The sequence below is a fragment of the Neopsephotus bourkii genome, unplaced genomic scaffold (genome assembly GCF_033783945.1).
Source record: "Neopsephotus bourkii isolate Nb327-2 ecotype Australia unplaced genomic scaffold, CSIRO-AGI_Nbou_v1 NB_281, whole genome shotgun sequence".
Classification (NCBI taxonomy): domain Eukaryota; kingdom Metazoa; phylum Chordata; class Aves; order Psittaciformes; family Psittacidae; genus Neopsephotus; species Neopsephotus bourkii.
The window spans coordinates 111258-129308 of record NW_026900790.1 but is presented as its reverse complement, the minus strand read 5'-3'; the positions used below and the strand labels follow the sequence as shown (position 1 = coordinate 129308).

The window sequence follows — 18051 nt, the reverse complement described above, 5'->3', positions numbered from 1 at the left end:
ACCCAAGCCTAGATGATATCTATTATCCACTGGGTTTAAAAGATACGCAATCATTTAATTACCTTGAAGGAGGCTTTCATCTTTCCCTGCTTAGCCGATTTGTGTGTACGTGTGTTTTTCTTCCTCCTCCCAAACAAGCTTTTTATTAAAAAGATTTTCATCTGCTGCCTAAAAAAGAGAACAGAAGAAAAGATCTCGCGCCCAAGTGTTTTATGTGGAGTTGTACGTGCTAATGACAGCAAAGCCCACATAAAAGAAACAACTGCTTCAAATATTAATTTGTCAAAAGTGATAGAAAGCAGTGTGAACATCATGCTGGTGAGCAGCTGCTTGAAGGAGAGGAATGCTGCTTTGCCCAGTGTTTGCTCATGTTTTGTGCTGAATGATCCGTTGGCCTCTGCAGTGGAGTGCACTGATTTAGCTCTGATGCGATGATTGTCCTTCTTGAGGATGGGTGTTGGGGATATAGGGAAGAAGGGAGGGGAAAAAGAAGCAGGGGGTGCTAATGAAAGCTCAGCCTGAGCTGGTAGATATTTAAGAAGCAATGGACAATTTCCTTGCTACCATGTTTTAAATTTTGGTCAGTCCTGGAGTGGTCGGGCATTTGGACAAGGTGATCAGTGCCCCAGTATCTGAAGGGGCCTGCAAGGATGCTGGAGAGGGACTCTTCATCAGGGACTGTAGTGGTAGGACAAGGGGTGATGGGTTCAGACTGAAACAGGGGAAGTTCAGGTTGGAGATAAGACAGAAGTTCTTTACCATGAGGGTGCTCAGGAACTGGCCCAAAGAAGTTGTGAATGTTCCTTCCCTGGCTGTGTTCAAGGCCAGGTTGGACAGGGCTTGAAGCAACCTGCTCTAGTGGGAATGTCCCTGCTCATGGCAGGGGGTTAGAACTAGAGGATTTGAAGGTCCTGTTCAACCAAAACCATTTTATGATTCTGTCATTTCAGGCCCCTTATGACTGAAAATAATTATTCTATTCTAGTCTAGTCTAGTCTAATGCCTCATCATGAACTTTGTCTGTAGTAAACTCAGCAGTGCCCTTCACCACCCTGCCAATGCATCTCAGTCTGGATAAGGGAGGGCTTTGCCTCAGGGTCTCAAAAGAGCAAACAGGTTTTTAGGGCCCCCAAGTGTCCTGCTTTGTCCTCTTTGCAAGGTTCAGAAGGGAGGTACTGTGCTCGCCTCCTCCTAAAATGCTGGTGGAAGTGCCTGGGTGTCTACACTGGGGTGGGAGTAGAGGAGCTGCTGGATCATCAGGTGAGTATGGTTCACTCTGTTCTCCCTTGCATCTGGTGATGCATCTTCAACTGTTGCTGTGGCAACTGCTTGGTTTTCCTCCCATTCTGGTTTCTATTCTCTAACCTGGCCAGAGAGGAGACTGCTGGAAGCATAAGCATGGGGAAAGAGAAAACCCATCTCTGCCTAAATGAATGTATCTCATTTCTCAGGGACTCTAATGACAGTTGCAGCAAGGCCAGTATCAGAGTGCTGAATCCTTCCTTGTTTTTCGATTATCCACTCACTTATCCTGGCACCTGCCTATCATTAAGGGGAGGGTGTGAGGTGTAGTTTCTATGGCAACTGCAGGCAACCTGCTACCTTCAAGCACTGGGAGCAGGCAGAGGGAGCAGCAGGAGAGGAGAGGGATTCAGAAGCAGCTCTAGACTGCACCCATCTGCACCCATCCCATGCAGATGGGATCTGGCATGGTAATGCATTCATTTTATGGCACCTGCTTTTAAGCAGCATGGGGGTTTGGTGTTTATCGTCTGTTTAGCTCTTAAAAGTGTTTCAAAGTATGGGTGATGCAGTTCAGTCTAGTTGGCATCTTGTCCAGGGGGAAGCAGGAATAATCTGGGATGAGGCTGTAGCTGATGGTTTGAATCCAGCCATGCCCTGAGGGTTTGGCATTCCAGGCTGTGGCATTTCAGCCTTCATCCACTATTACCACAGAATCATAGAATAGTTAGGATTGCAAAGGACCTTAACATCACTTAGTTCCAATCCCCCTGCGCATTCCCAGAAAGAGAGATGTGTGGTGTGGTGGGTGCATCCTCTTTGGAGGGAGCGCTTCAAATGATAGTAAGAGAAATCTAAGCACAGAAACAGGAGTCTAGGCAGAAAGCTTTCCCCTTGTTCATGGAGTTGGAAATCACTGCTCAGAGTCAGTCTCAATCAGTGCAAGAGGCTACAGGTTTTACTTCAGCAGATGAGAGTTTAATTCTTAGCTTGGACCTTCCTGTGCCTCTGTTTCTCTCACACACACAGCTGATTTGGGTAAGCACTCCCTGCTAATAGGTGCTTGTACAGTCTTTAGTACCTGGAGCTGTGATCTCACAGCGAGGACTGTTCATGTCTTTGAGCAGGTACAAGCAAATTGGATAATTCACTGGTTTTTGCAAGTCACACTGACTGGCACTGAGGTGAAGACAAAGATGGAAATCCTGGTTGTGAAGTTGCTTCTTCTGCTATTTTCTAGTACCTTTTGTCATCTCTGAGCCTTTATGCCCTGCAGTCATCCAGCTGGCAGGGGAAAAGGCTGGTAACTTGTTCAATTTCTGCAGTAACTTCCAACAGGGTTTATGATTATTATGGTGGTGGATCTGTAGGCAATCTGCTGGGCAGCCCCATAATGGCTCTCCTTGCTGAGACCTACAACCAAATCCCAACGGGAGCAGAGAAGTGATGGAAAAAGGCCTTCCTATGAGCACTTCATTCTACCTTAATACACATTTTGTGTTCTTAGCCCTTAGCCTCTTCAGCCACGATGTGAATGACGAATCAAGGACCCGTTCATATAATTCCTAGGAGCAACTCAGGGACATTAGTTTGAGTGGAGATGTAAGAAGCATCTGACACTCAATACCATGTTACTCATAACAGTTGGGCTGCTCACCTTTGTAATGCAAGATTATTTATTCCACAGGACAGAGTGATCTCAGAATGCAAGAAGGTAATGTTCATCTGTCCCTGTCAACACTGCACCCTTGAAATGATGTCGGGAAGAGCTTATGTTGTTTTGATAGCATAGCTCATTGCAATGTCATTGTAATGCCTCAAGTGACTACAGGCTTTTCTGGCTATCTGGGCATCTGTTAGGTCTGCTAGGATCCATATGGCAGCCTGCAGTTTAAGGGAGGAAAGACAATTCCCTATTCACTTAGTCCAGGGTGATGGCCTGGCTCTGAAGCAAGAAGACTTTGCTTTTCTCCATTGTAACACCAGCTGAATTCACTGCTTTGGGACATGTAAGCTTTTGGGATCTGGCCAAGGATAGATGTTCTCAGGACGTTGAAGCTGCAGATAAGAGGTGAGGCTGGAATGCGTCTCCTGCTTGGTGCATCTCCAGGAGACTGATCCCAGACCCTCCTTCCCTGCCTTGTATTTGAGCGTGACTCCATTTGCTTTGGCTTAGTTGTTATCTCATGCTGTCATGAATCTCATGCTGTCATGAATCTCAGTTAGGGGGAGCATGACAAAAGCCATGATATCACGGTCCTGACCTTCCCACTGTGGAAGCCAAAGCAGTAAGACTTTCTGGGCCTCTGTCCTGGTTTCTGAAGGAAATGGGTTTGCATCAACATGTCCTGTGGGTGCAACCTCCGGTCCATCTGTTGCTCTGTCTCCTCTATTGACTTCTGAACTCATTGGCCATTCTTGGCTAGTTGGACCAAAGTCTGGAGCTCTCAGAGATACCAAGTTCATATTAACTCTGTAAATACAGGCAACTTTAGAGAAAAAATAGTCTTTTGGTCCTCTCTTAGGAAGAAAGCACTACATTTTGGGCTCAACCCTTGTTAGATACCAGAAATCCCCATGTTAGAGTACTGTCATGATAGTCCCTGTCACTTCTGGGGGGATTCTTGGTTGGAGAATGTCCCTTACCCATACAAACCCCATTTTTTTGGCACAGAAACTTATGCTGATGAATAACATGTCAATGTCATTGGTACATGGATGAGCAGTAGAGGGTATTATTGTAAGGCTCAAAATCTGCAGCTTCATTGGGCAGCCGGGGTGCCATGCGTCGATGTACAGTGCTTTGATATATGTGAAAGGTCTTACAAACTTCAGAGGTAAGTAAGAAGGGAAGTAAGAGAGATGTAGGTTTATATAGTAATAATTAGAGAAAAGATAAGCTGGCTGTGCTCTGTCCCGTGCTTTGCACAACCCAGTTTTACTCCACGTGCTATTTTGTGCTGAACCGGGATTTTCCTTTAACAAATGGTAGACTTCATCCAAGTAAATACATGGTTATCTTCTCTCTTGCACATACACCACCTTCCTCAGTGCACACATTCATATTCCTTACCATTTCAAAACCAGGCAGTTACTCAGGAAACACCAGAACTGAGACTGCTTGCATGTCTCCAGTAGCCGTTTTCCTATGAGCAGATGTACCTACTGACACAGTCATCTACTATTTTTATCACTAGTCCCCTCCTCTCATCCAGTGACCAGAAGGCTCCTGCGCTCTGGATCATTACTTTTCCTTCTGAGAGTGAGTCAAAGCAACAAAGGGCTGAGAGAAAGCTAACGTTGTGTCTCTATTTAACAAGGGTGAATGTGGTGCTTGGATAATTATGGCAGCCTGACCCTGATCCTTGTGAAATAATGGACCAGCTGAGAAAGACTCTATTAATAAAGAATTAAAGGAGGGTAAAATCATTAATGTTGATCAGTAGAGATGTGTGGACTGACTTCAGAGGCAGAATAGTCCTAGGTTGGGATCAAGCTCTCAGCAGATCTGGGTCATTTCCCAACGCTGTCTGCATGGCCTTGGGGGAGTCACTTTGCTTCTGATCAGTGGGATCCATCAGTGAGCAATGTAAGAGGAGGTTAGTTATCTTCATTCAGCTTCTGCTTTTCGAGTAGCCACTCTTTGGTGATCAGCATCACTCACAGTACTGAGGCCGGGGACCCAAGAGTTTATGGCAGCTGAGCTAATGATCTGCTATTGATCTCTTGGTCTCCCTTCCTCCAGCAGTGATATCTGTACACTGATCTGTGCAAACCACCGTTGAAGTATGTAGCAACTAGTGTGTACAGAGCTTAAACAGGGCCAAGGCTCTTCCACAGACTGAGCACCAGCCACCTTTACCCAGGCACCAGCATCACATGCTGTACCTGACAAAAGAGCCCTGGTATTTGCTCTTGAGTGCATGGAAGACTCTTAACTGGAATGGAGCCACCAGAAGTGACAGTGGTGCAAGTACTCAATTATTCCTTTGCTGGCTCTGCATGTGTTTACACTTCCCATAAATCCCGTTGCTTTCTCCTCAGCGGCTGCCTTTAAAGTTCAGAGCATTTTCTTCTTGTATTATTACTTTAGCTGGGACAATAAATAAGCATGCCATCAATCAAACTAACAACACTGTAAACTTAGGAAGTGCAGCTAAAATAGATGGTGCATTAAAAAATTCTTTGACCAGGTGAAGCATTTTTGTAGCTGGTTTGATTGCTGCTGGTGCCGATGTAAATTTGGGAGAAGTATATCCAGAAATTTATGGACTTTGGAATCCTGCCTCTGAAGCATTGACCTGATTCCGCTTTATAACCTAATAACGTTCCCCAGCACTGTTGGTGTAAATTTCCCATATAATTTTTATGATGCTAAGAATTAGTGGTGTAATAATGTAAACACAACATGGACTGTAAGTCACCCCCTTCCCTTCCCACACTGGGAATGCCCTGTGCTCCTTGCTGCTTCCTTCTCCAGATAATCCTGGAACTGGGAAGTTGCATGAGTGTTTAGAAGTGATTCATCGAAGGAACCAGCTTGTCAGTTCTGGATCTTGAAGCCGTCTGTCTGCAGCAGTACAGGGCTGCTGCTCTGAACAAGCCTCTGGTTTGCTTGGGTGATAGCACAGCCCTGACCCAGGGTGAGTGTGCTGAGGTGTGAGAGAGAAGTTCAGAGAACATATTCCAGGCAGTCCCTGCTGCCTTTCATCTGCCAACTTGCTGCCTTCCTGCTTTTTATCCAGGTGAAAACTGATTCCCCTAAAAGCAATGAAAAAGACTCCATTATTTTCTTCCTCTTTTCCCCTTTCCTCTTTCTCCTTCCTTCCCTTCCTTTCTTTTCTCTTTCCCTGTTCTGTTTTGATTTTAACATTTTTTGGTTCTAATTTACAGATCATCCAGATGCTGTGATGTAGATATCTTTATAAAGATGCAATCCCTGCCTCTCACTCCCTCTTAATCAAGACTTAATCCCTTACCCTCTTGATATGATTACAGCAGAGTGGGAGGGTGGGAAAGCCATAGGGAACGCAGGGAAAACAGTACATTGCAGCTCAGCAGAGCAGAGAAACAAAAGATGTATTGTATTTACATCATATGTGAGTAAATAGCAATCTGAGTGTCATTTCTTGTGCATCCCAAAGGACTTGAGTGAGTAAGTTATGGTCCTCACTTGGATTCACTTTGACGTCATGTTCCTTCTAGGCAAGATAGCTTGGGTAAGGCACAAAGATGGTTGATGAATGAGGGATACTGAAGAAAAGCATCGTAAAAGCCCCTGAGGTTGAAGACGAGGAAATGGATTTTAATGGCAGGAGAAAAGGGGATCTGTATGCTTTGAGATAAGGTAGTCATAGGGTTGGTGGTGGTCCTAAATGGAGATGAATGCTGCTCGTCTGGGAAAGGAAGGGTGAACATCCATTGCCAAGAGTTGGGTTTATCTTGCCAAGATGCCTGCAATGCAGTCAGCAGTAGGTGAGCTCTAGTTTCCTTTTGTAGACAGCAGAGATCTGGTCAGTGTTACCAGGGATCATGATGGGTGGTATGAAGGAAAAGTAAGAAAGATTCCCTCATCTGAATGCTTGGAATAACAAGAGATGCATCGGAAAGACTAGTGAACTGGGACATCAGTGTAAGGTGGAGACTGTTGATAGATGGATGGGTCATTGTATTAAACCTTATAGCAGCCTTGCAGTACCTAAAAAGGGGTCTGCAAGAAATCTGGAGAGGTGCTTGGGACAACTGCCTGTAGGGACAGGCCAAGGGGAATGGCTTTAACTTGCCAGAGGGGAGACTGAGATGAGCTCTTAGGCAGAAGCTCTTCCCTGTGAGGGTGCTGAGCCGCTGGCACAGGGTGCCCAGCGAAGCTGTGGCTGCCCCATCCCTGGCAGTGTTCAAGGCCAGGTTGGACACAGGGGCTTGGAGCAAGCTGCTCTAGTGGAAGGTGTCCCTGCCCGTGGCAGGGCTTGGAACTGGGTGAGCTTTAAGGTCCCTTCCAAAACAAACCAGTCTGGGATGCTATGATACTATGATTCATGGGTGTTTTGCTGTTCCCATGTAAAATGCCTACCATTCAGAGTAGATCAGACTCATTTGCTTTTGGAAAACAGAAAACACTTTCATGACGCTTGGGATCATAATTCTGGCTATAACAGAGACTGCAACTGTGGAAAGTAAGATTAGAAGAAAACCCATGCTATATTACAGCATTGTAAAAGAAGGATCCTAACATGCTTCAGCCTTAGGAGAGGATGATAACTGAGTATCTCATCAGTCTCCAGCTTATAGCGGAAAAAACATCTCCACAAAATCATAGCTATATATGTATGAAGCACTATAAAGGAACCAAACTAATTAGTTCAAGGCTAAGAGCATATAACCCCAGAGAGGTTTCATTGTCCTCTTTAGAAGAATTCTCATGATGGCTTTCACTGGGGACTCACTCAGGTGTAGCTGTGATGAGGGCCATAACACGTATGTGAGAGAAAAGGAGAGAAAAGCTTCTTATTTGTGAGACTTTGTTATTTCAGCAAGTTACAGCAAAACACAATTGCAGACATTCTATGAGGAGTTATAAATAAAGAAAATGAAACTACCATCGACCCAATGAGTACAGTCCATTTCATGCAGTGTTTTACTTGACAACTGGCAGTCTGGTGATTTGAGGTGTGCATCGCTACTGATACAAGTAATTGCAAGGGTGGAGGATGTTATTGTAAAGAGACTGATTTGAAAGCATTTAAGGGATAGAATGACGTTACATACACAGAATGAATCAAAAATAGTGCACTTTCATATGCATCGCTCTGGTACAGATTAAACTGGATTTGAGCTCCGCTGGAATCTGAAGCAGCTCCCCTTAGAGTCAGGGGAAAGGCTTCATTTATTATATACCAAAGACAAAAGGGATGGGGTTGTGCCCTTCCTCAATACAGTTGTTGGCAGTGAATGTTTTTATTTCCTCTACATCATGTGAAAACTGTGCTTTTGCAACCTAGGTGATGTCCATTGCAGAGAAAAGGTGAAGAGAAACTGCCTCTGCTGGAAAATGCCCAGGATAACTCTTTTTAAAGGATCCTTCTGCTTGGATCCTGCACCAGGTTCTGCTCTGAGCAGGCTGATGTTTTGCCCTCTAAATACATACCTGACCAGGCATCCAAAGCTTGACACAGGTTGCAAAATGAATACCACATCTGAATTCAAACCCAGAGCCTAGTCCAAGCTCAGAGGTTTTATGCAGTACATCACCCAATGAAATTGCCTTTTCCCCTCCCTGTTTCAATTAGAAAGAACATTAGGTCAATCAGATAAAGCCACATTGGGAGGATTTCCTCTTTATGGCGCTTGCCTCTTCAATTATCTATAATGAACTTCCTCACATCACTGCAAAGCTTTTTATATGCAAACGAATCCTGTTTTGGGGCTGCTGCATTCACTGCTTGTTAATGAACTTGAAACAAGTGTTATCAGAAAGGTTACAGCACCAGTGGTGGAGGGGGACGGGATAAAGCTAGACAAGAAAGCCCAGCCTGAAGAGCTGGGATTGGCCTGCAGGTAACGTAGTGGACTATCTCCAGCCCCCATCCTCTAGCCCCCTTCAGAGGCTTTTCGATGTGACAGACATCAAGCAAAATGCCTACTCTTGGGAAATGGCTGCTCAGCAGCAGATAGGACTTTCCCATCCTTCTGTCCCACTGATTCCCTGTGCCAATGCATTTCTCTCTCAACTCTATAGCTGGGAGGGAAGAAAAATGAGGTGATGTTGCCAAGGTCTTTTCTTATGCCAAGAGAAAGAGAGGGAGCTGATTCAGAGGCCCCGGGACATGTTGGGCAGATGAAGGGTCAGGGTCAGGGTCAGGGGGGTGTTGAAGCCATGCAGTCCCAAATGGTATTTATAGATGTTATCTGCTGGTGTTATCAGAGCTGGAAACGCTCACTCATATTTTTGCTCAGCCTAGACCACCTCCTTCCCTTGCTCTCTGCATTTTCATAGCTCTAAGTCACCCAGGGTTATATTATGCCTCACTTTCTCATGCTGAGTAGCTACTTAAACCTCCACCTAATCCTAACACTGGTGTGCCTTGATAGGATAGGACCACTGAACCTAAGGTTAGAAAGGCTTTCAAGACTGTGAAGCCTTACGCTTTTGTCAAGACAAACACTTCTGTGACACCTTCACCACTGTATTCCAGCATTAGTAGTAGTTATATTCCAGTATTAGTAGTTGTCCCTTGGGATAATGTCACAGGACAGAACAACAGCAAGAACTTGGAGTATTGGGACAGGGTATCGCTCCTCAAGCACTCCCGGGGGTCCCATACAGCCTCTTTCTACACTGTGTCTTGTGCATGATGAGGCATAGAGCAACATCCACCACTCATACGCTCAACTTTCTGGAGCCTCCTCACATGTTACTGCTTGTTGAAGTACTGCTCATCACCAGCATCCCCAAGACTGCAGAGCATCATAGTGGTAAAGCTCATTACTGCAATGCAGTACCACACGGGCTTTCCACTTCCAATCCTTACATCATCCAGCCAGGAGACTGGGGAAGGCCTCTGGACTTCACTGCAGGATTGTGCTGTGTGGTTACTGGATTTTCTTCCTGCCCCTGGCCATGGATCAGCTCACACCCGCAGTGTGATGATTGATGGCTCTTGTAATTCTATTCCTGGTTGGCATAACTGCAGATGTTACATGTCTAATCCATTTCTTTATCTTCCTAAGCTATTTGGTTCAGTAAGATGCTTCTACCATCTGCTCTAACCAGCTCCCAGGCTCTCATAAGCCATAAATTCCACTTTTGAACCTTTCAGTCCCTTTCCCCACTTTCTAGCCCTGGGTCAGTCATTTTTCTCCTGCTGTCCCTTACCCACACCTGCAGATTAAGCTTGCATCTCTTTATGTAAGTTTCCTGTCTCTGCTTGCACCAGCTGGATCTGACTTTAACACTGGGCAGTTCAGTCTGAAGTGATGCTGTTCTCTGGACAGGGTGGCTGCACCATCATGGTGCTCTACACATAACAAACAGCATGCCCAATGCAGTGCAGAGAAGAACAAAGAAGGGACAGGCTTCCTTTTGGCATCTGGGAAAAGACTTAAAAGGGGGGACATCCAGCCACTCAAAAGCGAGCAAGACAGCATGGTCTGTGCATATGGCATGCTTATGTTTTGTAGCCTGTTGCAGTAGGGGTTTTGTATCAAACTGCCTTGGATTAGCCAGGCAAATGCTGCAGTCATTTCCTGAAGAGTCGATAGCCTACTGGAATACATGGATTTGACAGCTCGTGGTTGTCTGATTGTGCCACGAAGAAGCAGTGCACTGCTACTTTATGCTTATTAATGAGACTTTGAATACAGCCTTCTGCATTGCGACTCTGTGTACCCAAAACCTGACCCCGTGAGGCACTGGATTAGCAACACACACTCAGCATTGCTCCTTTAGGGAAATGGTGACAAGCCTTTCCATGGGATCTCCACGCGCTGTGTAACAGTTGTTTCCTGGGAGCTGGATCCATCTGTAATAAATGCTCTGTCCCCTTCTAAGCCAAAACAAACTCTTTTTAACAGCCTAGCCTCTGTCTTGCTGGAGCTGGCTGGAGCTGTGCCTCCAAGCAAGGAATTATGCTCAGATTTGTGCTTTATTCACTTCTCATGTCATGGTGTTGCAACTGGGCTAAGTTCCTGGAGGGAACACGATTGCTTTCCAGCTACCTGATTAATGGAGCAGGTATTAAAAAGCACCAGAGGTATCTTCCTTGGGTTCTGAAGGTTGCAAGTCTGTAGGGTGAACAAAGGAGATAGGAAAGGATGGTCTGTAAAAGAAATCCTTCCTACCTGTTTATCTCAGCCTTCCTGTAATGCTCCTGGAATACCTTGTAATAGGCTGACACCCAGGGAGGTGCAAAGGCTTTATAATGGGCTGAAGCAAAGCATGAAGTGAGAAGGTTGAGAAGCATCAGAGGACCCCGCCTGGGGCTGGGAAACCCATGTGCTGACTTGGTGCCTTGTCTTCTCTCTCCCTAGGACTGTCCCCAGCTGCTGCAGGCAGGGAAGATCCTGGTGCCGGTGGAGGTGATCAAGCCAATCACATTGAAAGCCAAGAACCTCCCTCAACCACAGTCGGGACAGAGGGGCTACGAGTGCATCTTGAACATCCAGGGCAATGAGCAGAGGGTGCCTGCCTTGAGGTTCAACAGCTCCAGCGTGCAGTGCCAGAACACCTCGGTGAGCAAGCCCTGTGTGCTAGGGAGGGATATAGGGGCCAAAGAGGACCAGTAGTTGCTTCTGCCCTTGGATCCCAATATTTGGCAGTACAAGAAAGATGATCGGGGTCTGGAGCATCTCTCTTATGAGGAGAGATTGAGGGAGCTGGGCCTGGTTAATCTAGAGAAGAGCAGACTGAGAGGGGATCTCACCAATGCACATCAGTAGCTCAAAGGTAAGTGCCAGGGGGATGGTGCCAGACTCTTCACAGTTGTGCCCAGTGACAGGGCAAGGAGCAATGGCCAGAAACTGAAATACAAGTATTTTCACCTCAACATGAGGAAGAGCTTCTTTATGTTCATGGTGACAGAGCACTGGAAGAGGCTGCCCAGGGAGGTTGTGAGGTTTCCCTCTCTGAAGACATTCCAAACCCACCATGGATATGTCCCTGTGTGACCAGCTCTGTGTGGCCCTCCCTTGGCAGGGGGTTGGACTGGATGGTCTCCAGAAGGTCCCTTCTAATCACAGTATGTTAGAGATTGGAAGGGACCTCAAAAGATCATCTAGTCCAATCCCCCTGCCGGAGCAGGAACACCTAGATAAGGTTACACAGGAACGTGTCCAGGTGGGCTTTGAATGTCTCCAAAGAAGGAGATTCCACAACTTCCCTGGGCAGCCTGTTCCAGTGTTCCGTCACCCTCACTGAGAAGAAGTTTCTTCTCAGGTTTAAGTGGAACCTCTTGTGTTCCAATTTATACCCATTACCCCTTGTCCTTTCATTGTTTGCCACTGAGAAGAGCCTGGACCCATCCTCGTGACACTCCCCTAATCCTGACAGTACTATGATTCAGTGAGTAGCCATGATCCTTAGGCGTTATGGGTCTATGATTCTGTGATTATTATCAGTTTAATCTACCTGTATCCTCACAGTGCCACATAATTGTATGCACTCAGAAGGGTTTCTGGAGGGACAGGTCTTTGTGTCAAGGCTGAGAGTTGTTCTGTGGGGTTTTGGTGATGGGCCATATAAAACCCCATATGAAGAGTCTGACGGTGGCCAGCATGTAGTGGGTCAAAAGAAGGGTGAAAGACTGAAGGCTTGAGTCAAACCTTCCTTCTGTTGCTGATTCACCACATGACCTTTTGGTAGTCTCTTTGCCTCTGCCCACCTCTGCTTCCCCATCAGCAGTGAAGGACCAGTAACCCCCTCGCCCAGGAGTCACAAAGGTGGTGTCACTGCACCAGAGTTGTTGGGGGCAAACGTTGGCATAGAATCATAGAATCACAGAATGGTTTGGGTTGGAAGGGACCTTAAAGCTCCTCCAGTTCCAACCCCTGCCACAGGCAGGGACACCTTCCACTAGAGCAGCTTGCTCCAAGCCCCTGTGTCCAACCTGGCCTTGAACACTGCCAGGGATGGGGCAGCCACAGCTTCCATGGGCACCCTGTGCCAGTGCTTCAGCACCCTCACAGGGAAGAATTTATTTATTTCCAGTCTGAACTTCCCCTGTTTCAGTTTGAACCCATCACCCCTTCTCCTATCACTCCAGTCCTGATGAAGAGCCCCTCTCCAGCATCCTTGTAGCCCCCTTCAGGCACTGGAAGCTGCTCTGAGGTCTCCACACAGCTTCTCTTCTCCAGGCTGAACAGCCCCAGTGTTCTCAGCCTGTTTCATGGGAAGGTGCTCTACCTGCCAGCAGCTGTGCATATATGCAAGAGTGGTCTCTTCAGGAGATTCATGTCTCCAAGATGTACATTTGAGTCATTCTATTGCTGCTACTACGAGATGATTTATTAGTCAAAGAGCTAATTACAGGCTTTAGCCACTTCACTGCAGCTCTGCCACTCCATGCCGGGCAGTGCCTGTTAAAATCCGTCACAACATATTCTGCTGCATTAAGCAGCATGCTGACGATTACAGGCACTTCACACACTTTATGATCTGTTGCAAACAAGCAGCTTCCTAATCACATTGCTGCATTTATTTCTTTGTCGCCCTGATTTTCATTACTGGTTCGCGGCCTGTGAGCATCCAGGTTTGACGTTTCGTAAGAATGGATGGCTGGAGAAGTTAAGAAGGCATTACACTCTAAAACAAATTAGGATTTGCTTTTACAGCAGCAGAAAGTTGTGGCTAAAGGAGTGTTATATGGATCTGCATAGAGACTACGTGTCTGTCCAAAAAGTCTTAGCAAGGAAGAGAGCAGCTACCCTTTAGAGGCGCAAATCTCTGGCACACATAAATAGATACCATCATAAACTACCTCAGGATGATTTTAAACATAGTGGGGCTGAGCAAGGGACGGACAGCATCAGCAGTCCTGAACTCAGCATCTGAGCTTGTGATATCCCATAAAAGAGGCTGGTTTTGAGAGGTAATAGTTACTATTCCCATACTACCCCCATGCTCCAAGGGGTTGCCAGTCCCTAGGAGCAGAGAAGTGGGCTTCTATGAATTCCCACATGTGTTTGCTCATGGGATGTCTGAGTGCTCCAGAAGCACTACATTGGATTTAATGCTAATTTTCGCAAGCCAGGATATGCAAGGATTCTCCTGAGCTACACAGTGTAGCAGGGCTGAGTGTGAGGCTAATGGGAAAGCACCCCATGACCTTGCTGCTGCAGGGTGACCATAGAATGCCAGTCCCATATTTGATGGTGGCTTGGGTGGACCTCTCTTTTCTACAAGGAGAGATGCTTATTTTGGACCATATCAACTCTTTTCATTATTCTTCCTCCTCTCCCTTTCTCCACCCTCTATTCTTTTCCCTTCTCCTTCCTTCCCTTTCCTTTTGAAGGCACTTTGACTCTCTGATTTGAGTTCTTTTTGCTTTCTTCCCTGAGAAATGTTATTTCATTGTTGCTCTGAATTTGCAGACACTGGGAGAACGAGATGTGGAAGGGAGAAACAGACAAAAGAAAGACACATTCACACACGTACAGAGAGGGAACAGAGAAGCCTTGGCTCTGAGCAGTGGCAGAGGACACAGACAATAGGGAAGGAGTGCTGCAGATATGTCTCCATCATGATGATTTCCTCCCCTGCTCGAATTAGCATTCAGTCTGGAGCCACTGCGATACAATGAGCCTCTGCTCCAAGGGTCACCTGCCTTTAGAAACAGCTCTGTGAGCTTGTTTGTAAATTGAATCAGCTCCCTTTGACAGAGCTTTTTACTCAGCAGAGTTGCTGGATGAGGCACTGAATGTAGCACCTGCATTGCAGGCTTGGAGAAGGTCCAAAGGAGGGTGGGAGGATGTGTTGTGATGGTGTGTCTCTGAAGAGATGCTATCCTGCCAGCAGATCTTTCTGTTGGTGGTGCATGCTAGACTAAGCAATCATTCTTGGCTTGTTTTCCTTCAGAATCCTCAAGATCTGTCCCCTCCCATTGTCCGCCAGGCACTGACATACTCAAATTCAGCTCAACTTCTGTGAAATGCAGGGGTTTCCCTGCTTTTCACACCAGATAGAATCAGGGAAAAGCTTCAACTCTTGCTCTCCACTGTCTAGTCCCTTAAGATTTACACCAGGGACCAGAGCCATCTTAAGCAGATGCTTTCCTGAGTGGCTCCAACTTGAGTTAATGGATGTTATAAGGACACCCAGGTGGGACCAGCCTATCTGATGGTGTGTCAGTGGTGTCCTATCCAGCACTGGGTGCTCAGCAGCCAGCTCTATCTCACCCCTGTCTTTCCTGGAGATATTTCCTCTGATAAAAGCAATAAGTCACTGCAGGGCAGCACGCTTCGGGACAATTATTGTTCCTGTCAAGTGGGTTGAGAGTCTCTGGGCTTTGTCCTCTATCACACCCCCCAAGGCATGCAATTATCACTCAGAGAGACACTACCTGCCAGTCCTTATTGCACTTATGATAGCTCTGCCGACAGCCTGGACACAGAGTGATGGGAGGAAATGAAAAGCAGGGGAGCTAAGAAGGCATATAAATCAGTAAGTAAAAACATCAGCAGGAGGGGCTGAAATGGCTCAATCTATTAGGGTGGAAAGCAATCTCCCCAATGGGAAACACTGGGAGTCCCAGCACGTGCAGTGAGCCCCATATTAGCTGCCTTTGGCATGAGGAAGAGGGAGATGGGTGAGTATTAGAATCATAGAATAGTTAGGGTTGTATCCTGGTTTAAGCCCAGCCTGTCACCCAGAAACCATGCAGCCGTGCGCTCACCCTTCCACCTTTCCCCTCCAGCTCCCGGAGGGATGGGGAGGAGAATGGAAAGAACATAACTCCCACGGGTTGAGATAAGAGCAGTCCGGTAACTAAGGTATAACACAAACCACTGATGCTACCACCAGTGATAGTAATGATAAGGGAAATAACAAGGGAAGAGAATACAGCTGCTCACCACCCGCCGACCTATACCCAGCCTGACTGAGCAGTGATCTGACCCTTCCAGGTAACTGCCCCCAGTTTATATAGTGGTCATGACGTGCTGTGGTATGGAATACCTCTTTGGTCAGTTTGGGTCAGGTGTCCTGTCTCTGCTTCCTCCCAGCTTCCCCTCCTCCTTGGCAGAGCATGAGGATCACAAAGTCCTTGGTCACAGTAAACATGACTGAGCAACAACTAAAACCATCGGTGTTAGCAGCACTGTTCCCAGGCTGAAAGTCAAAACCACAGCACTGCACCAGCTACTAAGGAGGAGAAAAATGACTGCTACTGCTGAACCTGGGACAGGTTGGAAAAGCCATTAAGAACATCAAGTTCTAACCCCCCTGCCATGTGCAGGGGCAGATGACCCACCTGACCATGCCATGATCATTACTATTATCTGCTTCAATGACTCAGCCCACGTTCTTGTCTGGTATGAGCTTAACCATGGCCTGGCCTTGGCACACACAAGCAGCACGCACTGATTTCTAGCAGCAAAACCCCTGTTGATAATTTGCCTCTGCTCTTCTCATTGCATTCACAGGTCTGTGTGTCGTGAGACCTGAGATGTTACATCTCAAAGTGCTGTGTAACTTCAGGATAGGAAAAGCAAATATATCTGTCACATCATCGCACTTGAGCTAAAGATCTCAGTGGCATTTGACTCTGTGGTGTGGCTCACACAGTGGGGGGAGTGCTAAAAAACAGAGCTAAGAACTAAACACAGAGCTGGGAGAAAAATGAGGAGCTATTCACAGAGATCATGGGAAAACACACTTATGGGTGGCCAAAGAGAAACAAGCACAGGGATGAGTTGTACATCCACTTCTCAGCTATTGTGATGCATTATTATTATTATTATATTATTATTATTATCATTATTATTATTAATTTATCTACATTCAGATATCACAGAGAAATCCCAAGCATGATGTAGGCTCTGTTGTCCTGGGTGATACCCAGAATTCTCTCCCAGCTCCAGGAAGCAGACACTCCAAGGAGATGGAACAGCTGTGGGCAAGAAGTTTTCCATCTATAGTTTATGGCTGGAAAACTGATGCAAAGAGGGATTAAAAGATTAGCACAGGACCACACAAGAAGTTGATGCAGAGGTACAAGAATCATCAGGCCCAGGCTCTAATCACTGAAGTGGTGTCAGGAAAACAGACCAACACTAAAATACTGCTAAAATTCTTGAGGTACGAAAGGGAAGCATCATGTAACTGCTTTTTGTTTATTGTCCCAAGTCTGTCCAATCCAAACTACCAAAGGGCTTTTACCCAGTGATTCAGCATCCCAGCAGGATGCAGTGAGAGGTATGGATTTCTCTGAGGTCTGTGAAGCTGAGTTCCCCTAAGGCAGGATGCCTGTAGTAACTGGATGCCCCAAAAGAACCAGGAATTGCTGAAATGAGAAGTGTTTTTAATGAAGGCAGCTAATGTTAATACAGCTATTGTAGAACTGAGCCGCAATCTTGTGATCCTGGTCCTAGGATAATGAACTTCCATGAGATGGGATTACAGTGGCTTGTGGACAACATGTTAAACCACTACCAACATGGCACAATGGCCAAGTGAGGGGATGGTCTCAGCCTGTGTTGCAGGAGACAAAGAACTGGGATTTAGGAGTTCAAAAACATTGTTCCTTTGAATTGCAGCAGCTCCTTCTAGCAGCTTTTTTGGCATTTCCTGTTAAGAGCCAGCCTGCCTTTCTGGGAAGGCAACCTTTCTTTCTCAGTTTGGGCCTCCAAATTACCTGTAATTTTCTGCCTTGATTTGATTTGCATAACAGGAATCCAGATTTGGCAGACTTCGGGGTCAGATTTACATCTTTTGAGCAGTTTTGCCTGTGCTGGAGGAAGTTGTGCAAGGCAGTGTAAACGCACAAGCCCTAATGGTATGAATGCTCTTAGTAGGAGTATCCCAGAAACTCTGCTGTCCTGGAGATCGATACGCCATCCCTTTTTTCTTCCCTGAAACATGTTTCCTCCTTATTGTTACAGCTGAGTGAATCCTTTTCAAAGCCTCCTATTGAGTTCAGTGGGCTTTGAACAGGGGTCACAATGAGTTAGCAGCTCCTGTGGTCTGAAGAGGACGGAGCATTTACTCGCTGTTGCTTTGCAAATTGCTCCGTTTCACTGCCGTGCAGCCCATGAGATGTCTGAGGCTGGGCATGGCAGCGTGAGCATCCTCATTGCAACCCCCATCTGGCTTCATCCTTG

General features: G+C 46.4%; 1 protein-coding gene across 2 annotated transcripts in view; it reads left to right on the top strand.

The window, feature by feature from the left end:
- Positions 1-18051, top strand: part of PLXNA4 (plexin A4) — a 473966-nt gene that overhangs the window by 364472 nt on the left and 91443 nt on the right. For both annotated transcript variants that reach the window (XM_061346821.1, XM_061346822.1), the window contains exon 10: positions 11269-11469. In XM_061346821.1, the coding sequence (XP_061202805.1) occupies positions 11269-11469 (201 nt within the window). The remainder of the gene's footprint in view (positions 1-11268; positions 11470-18051) is intronic.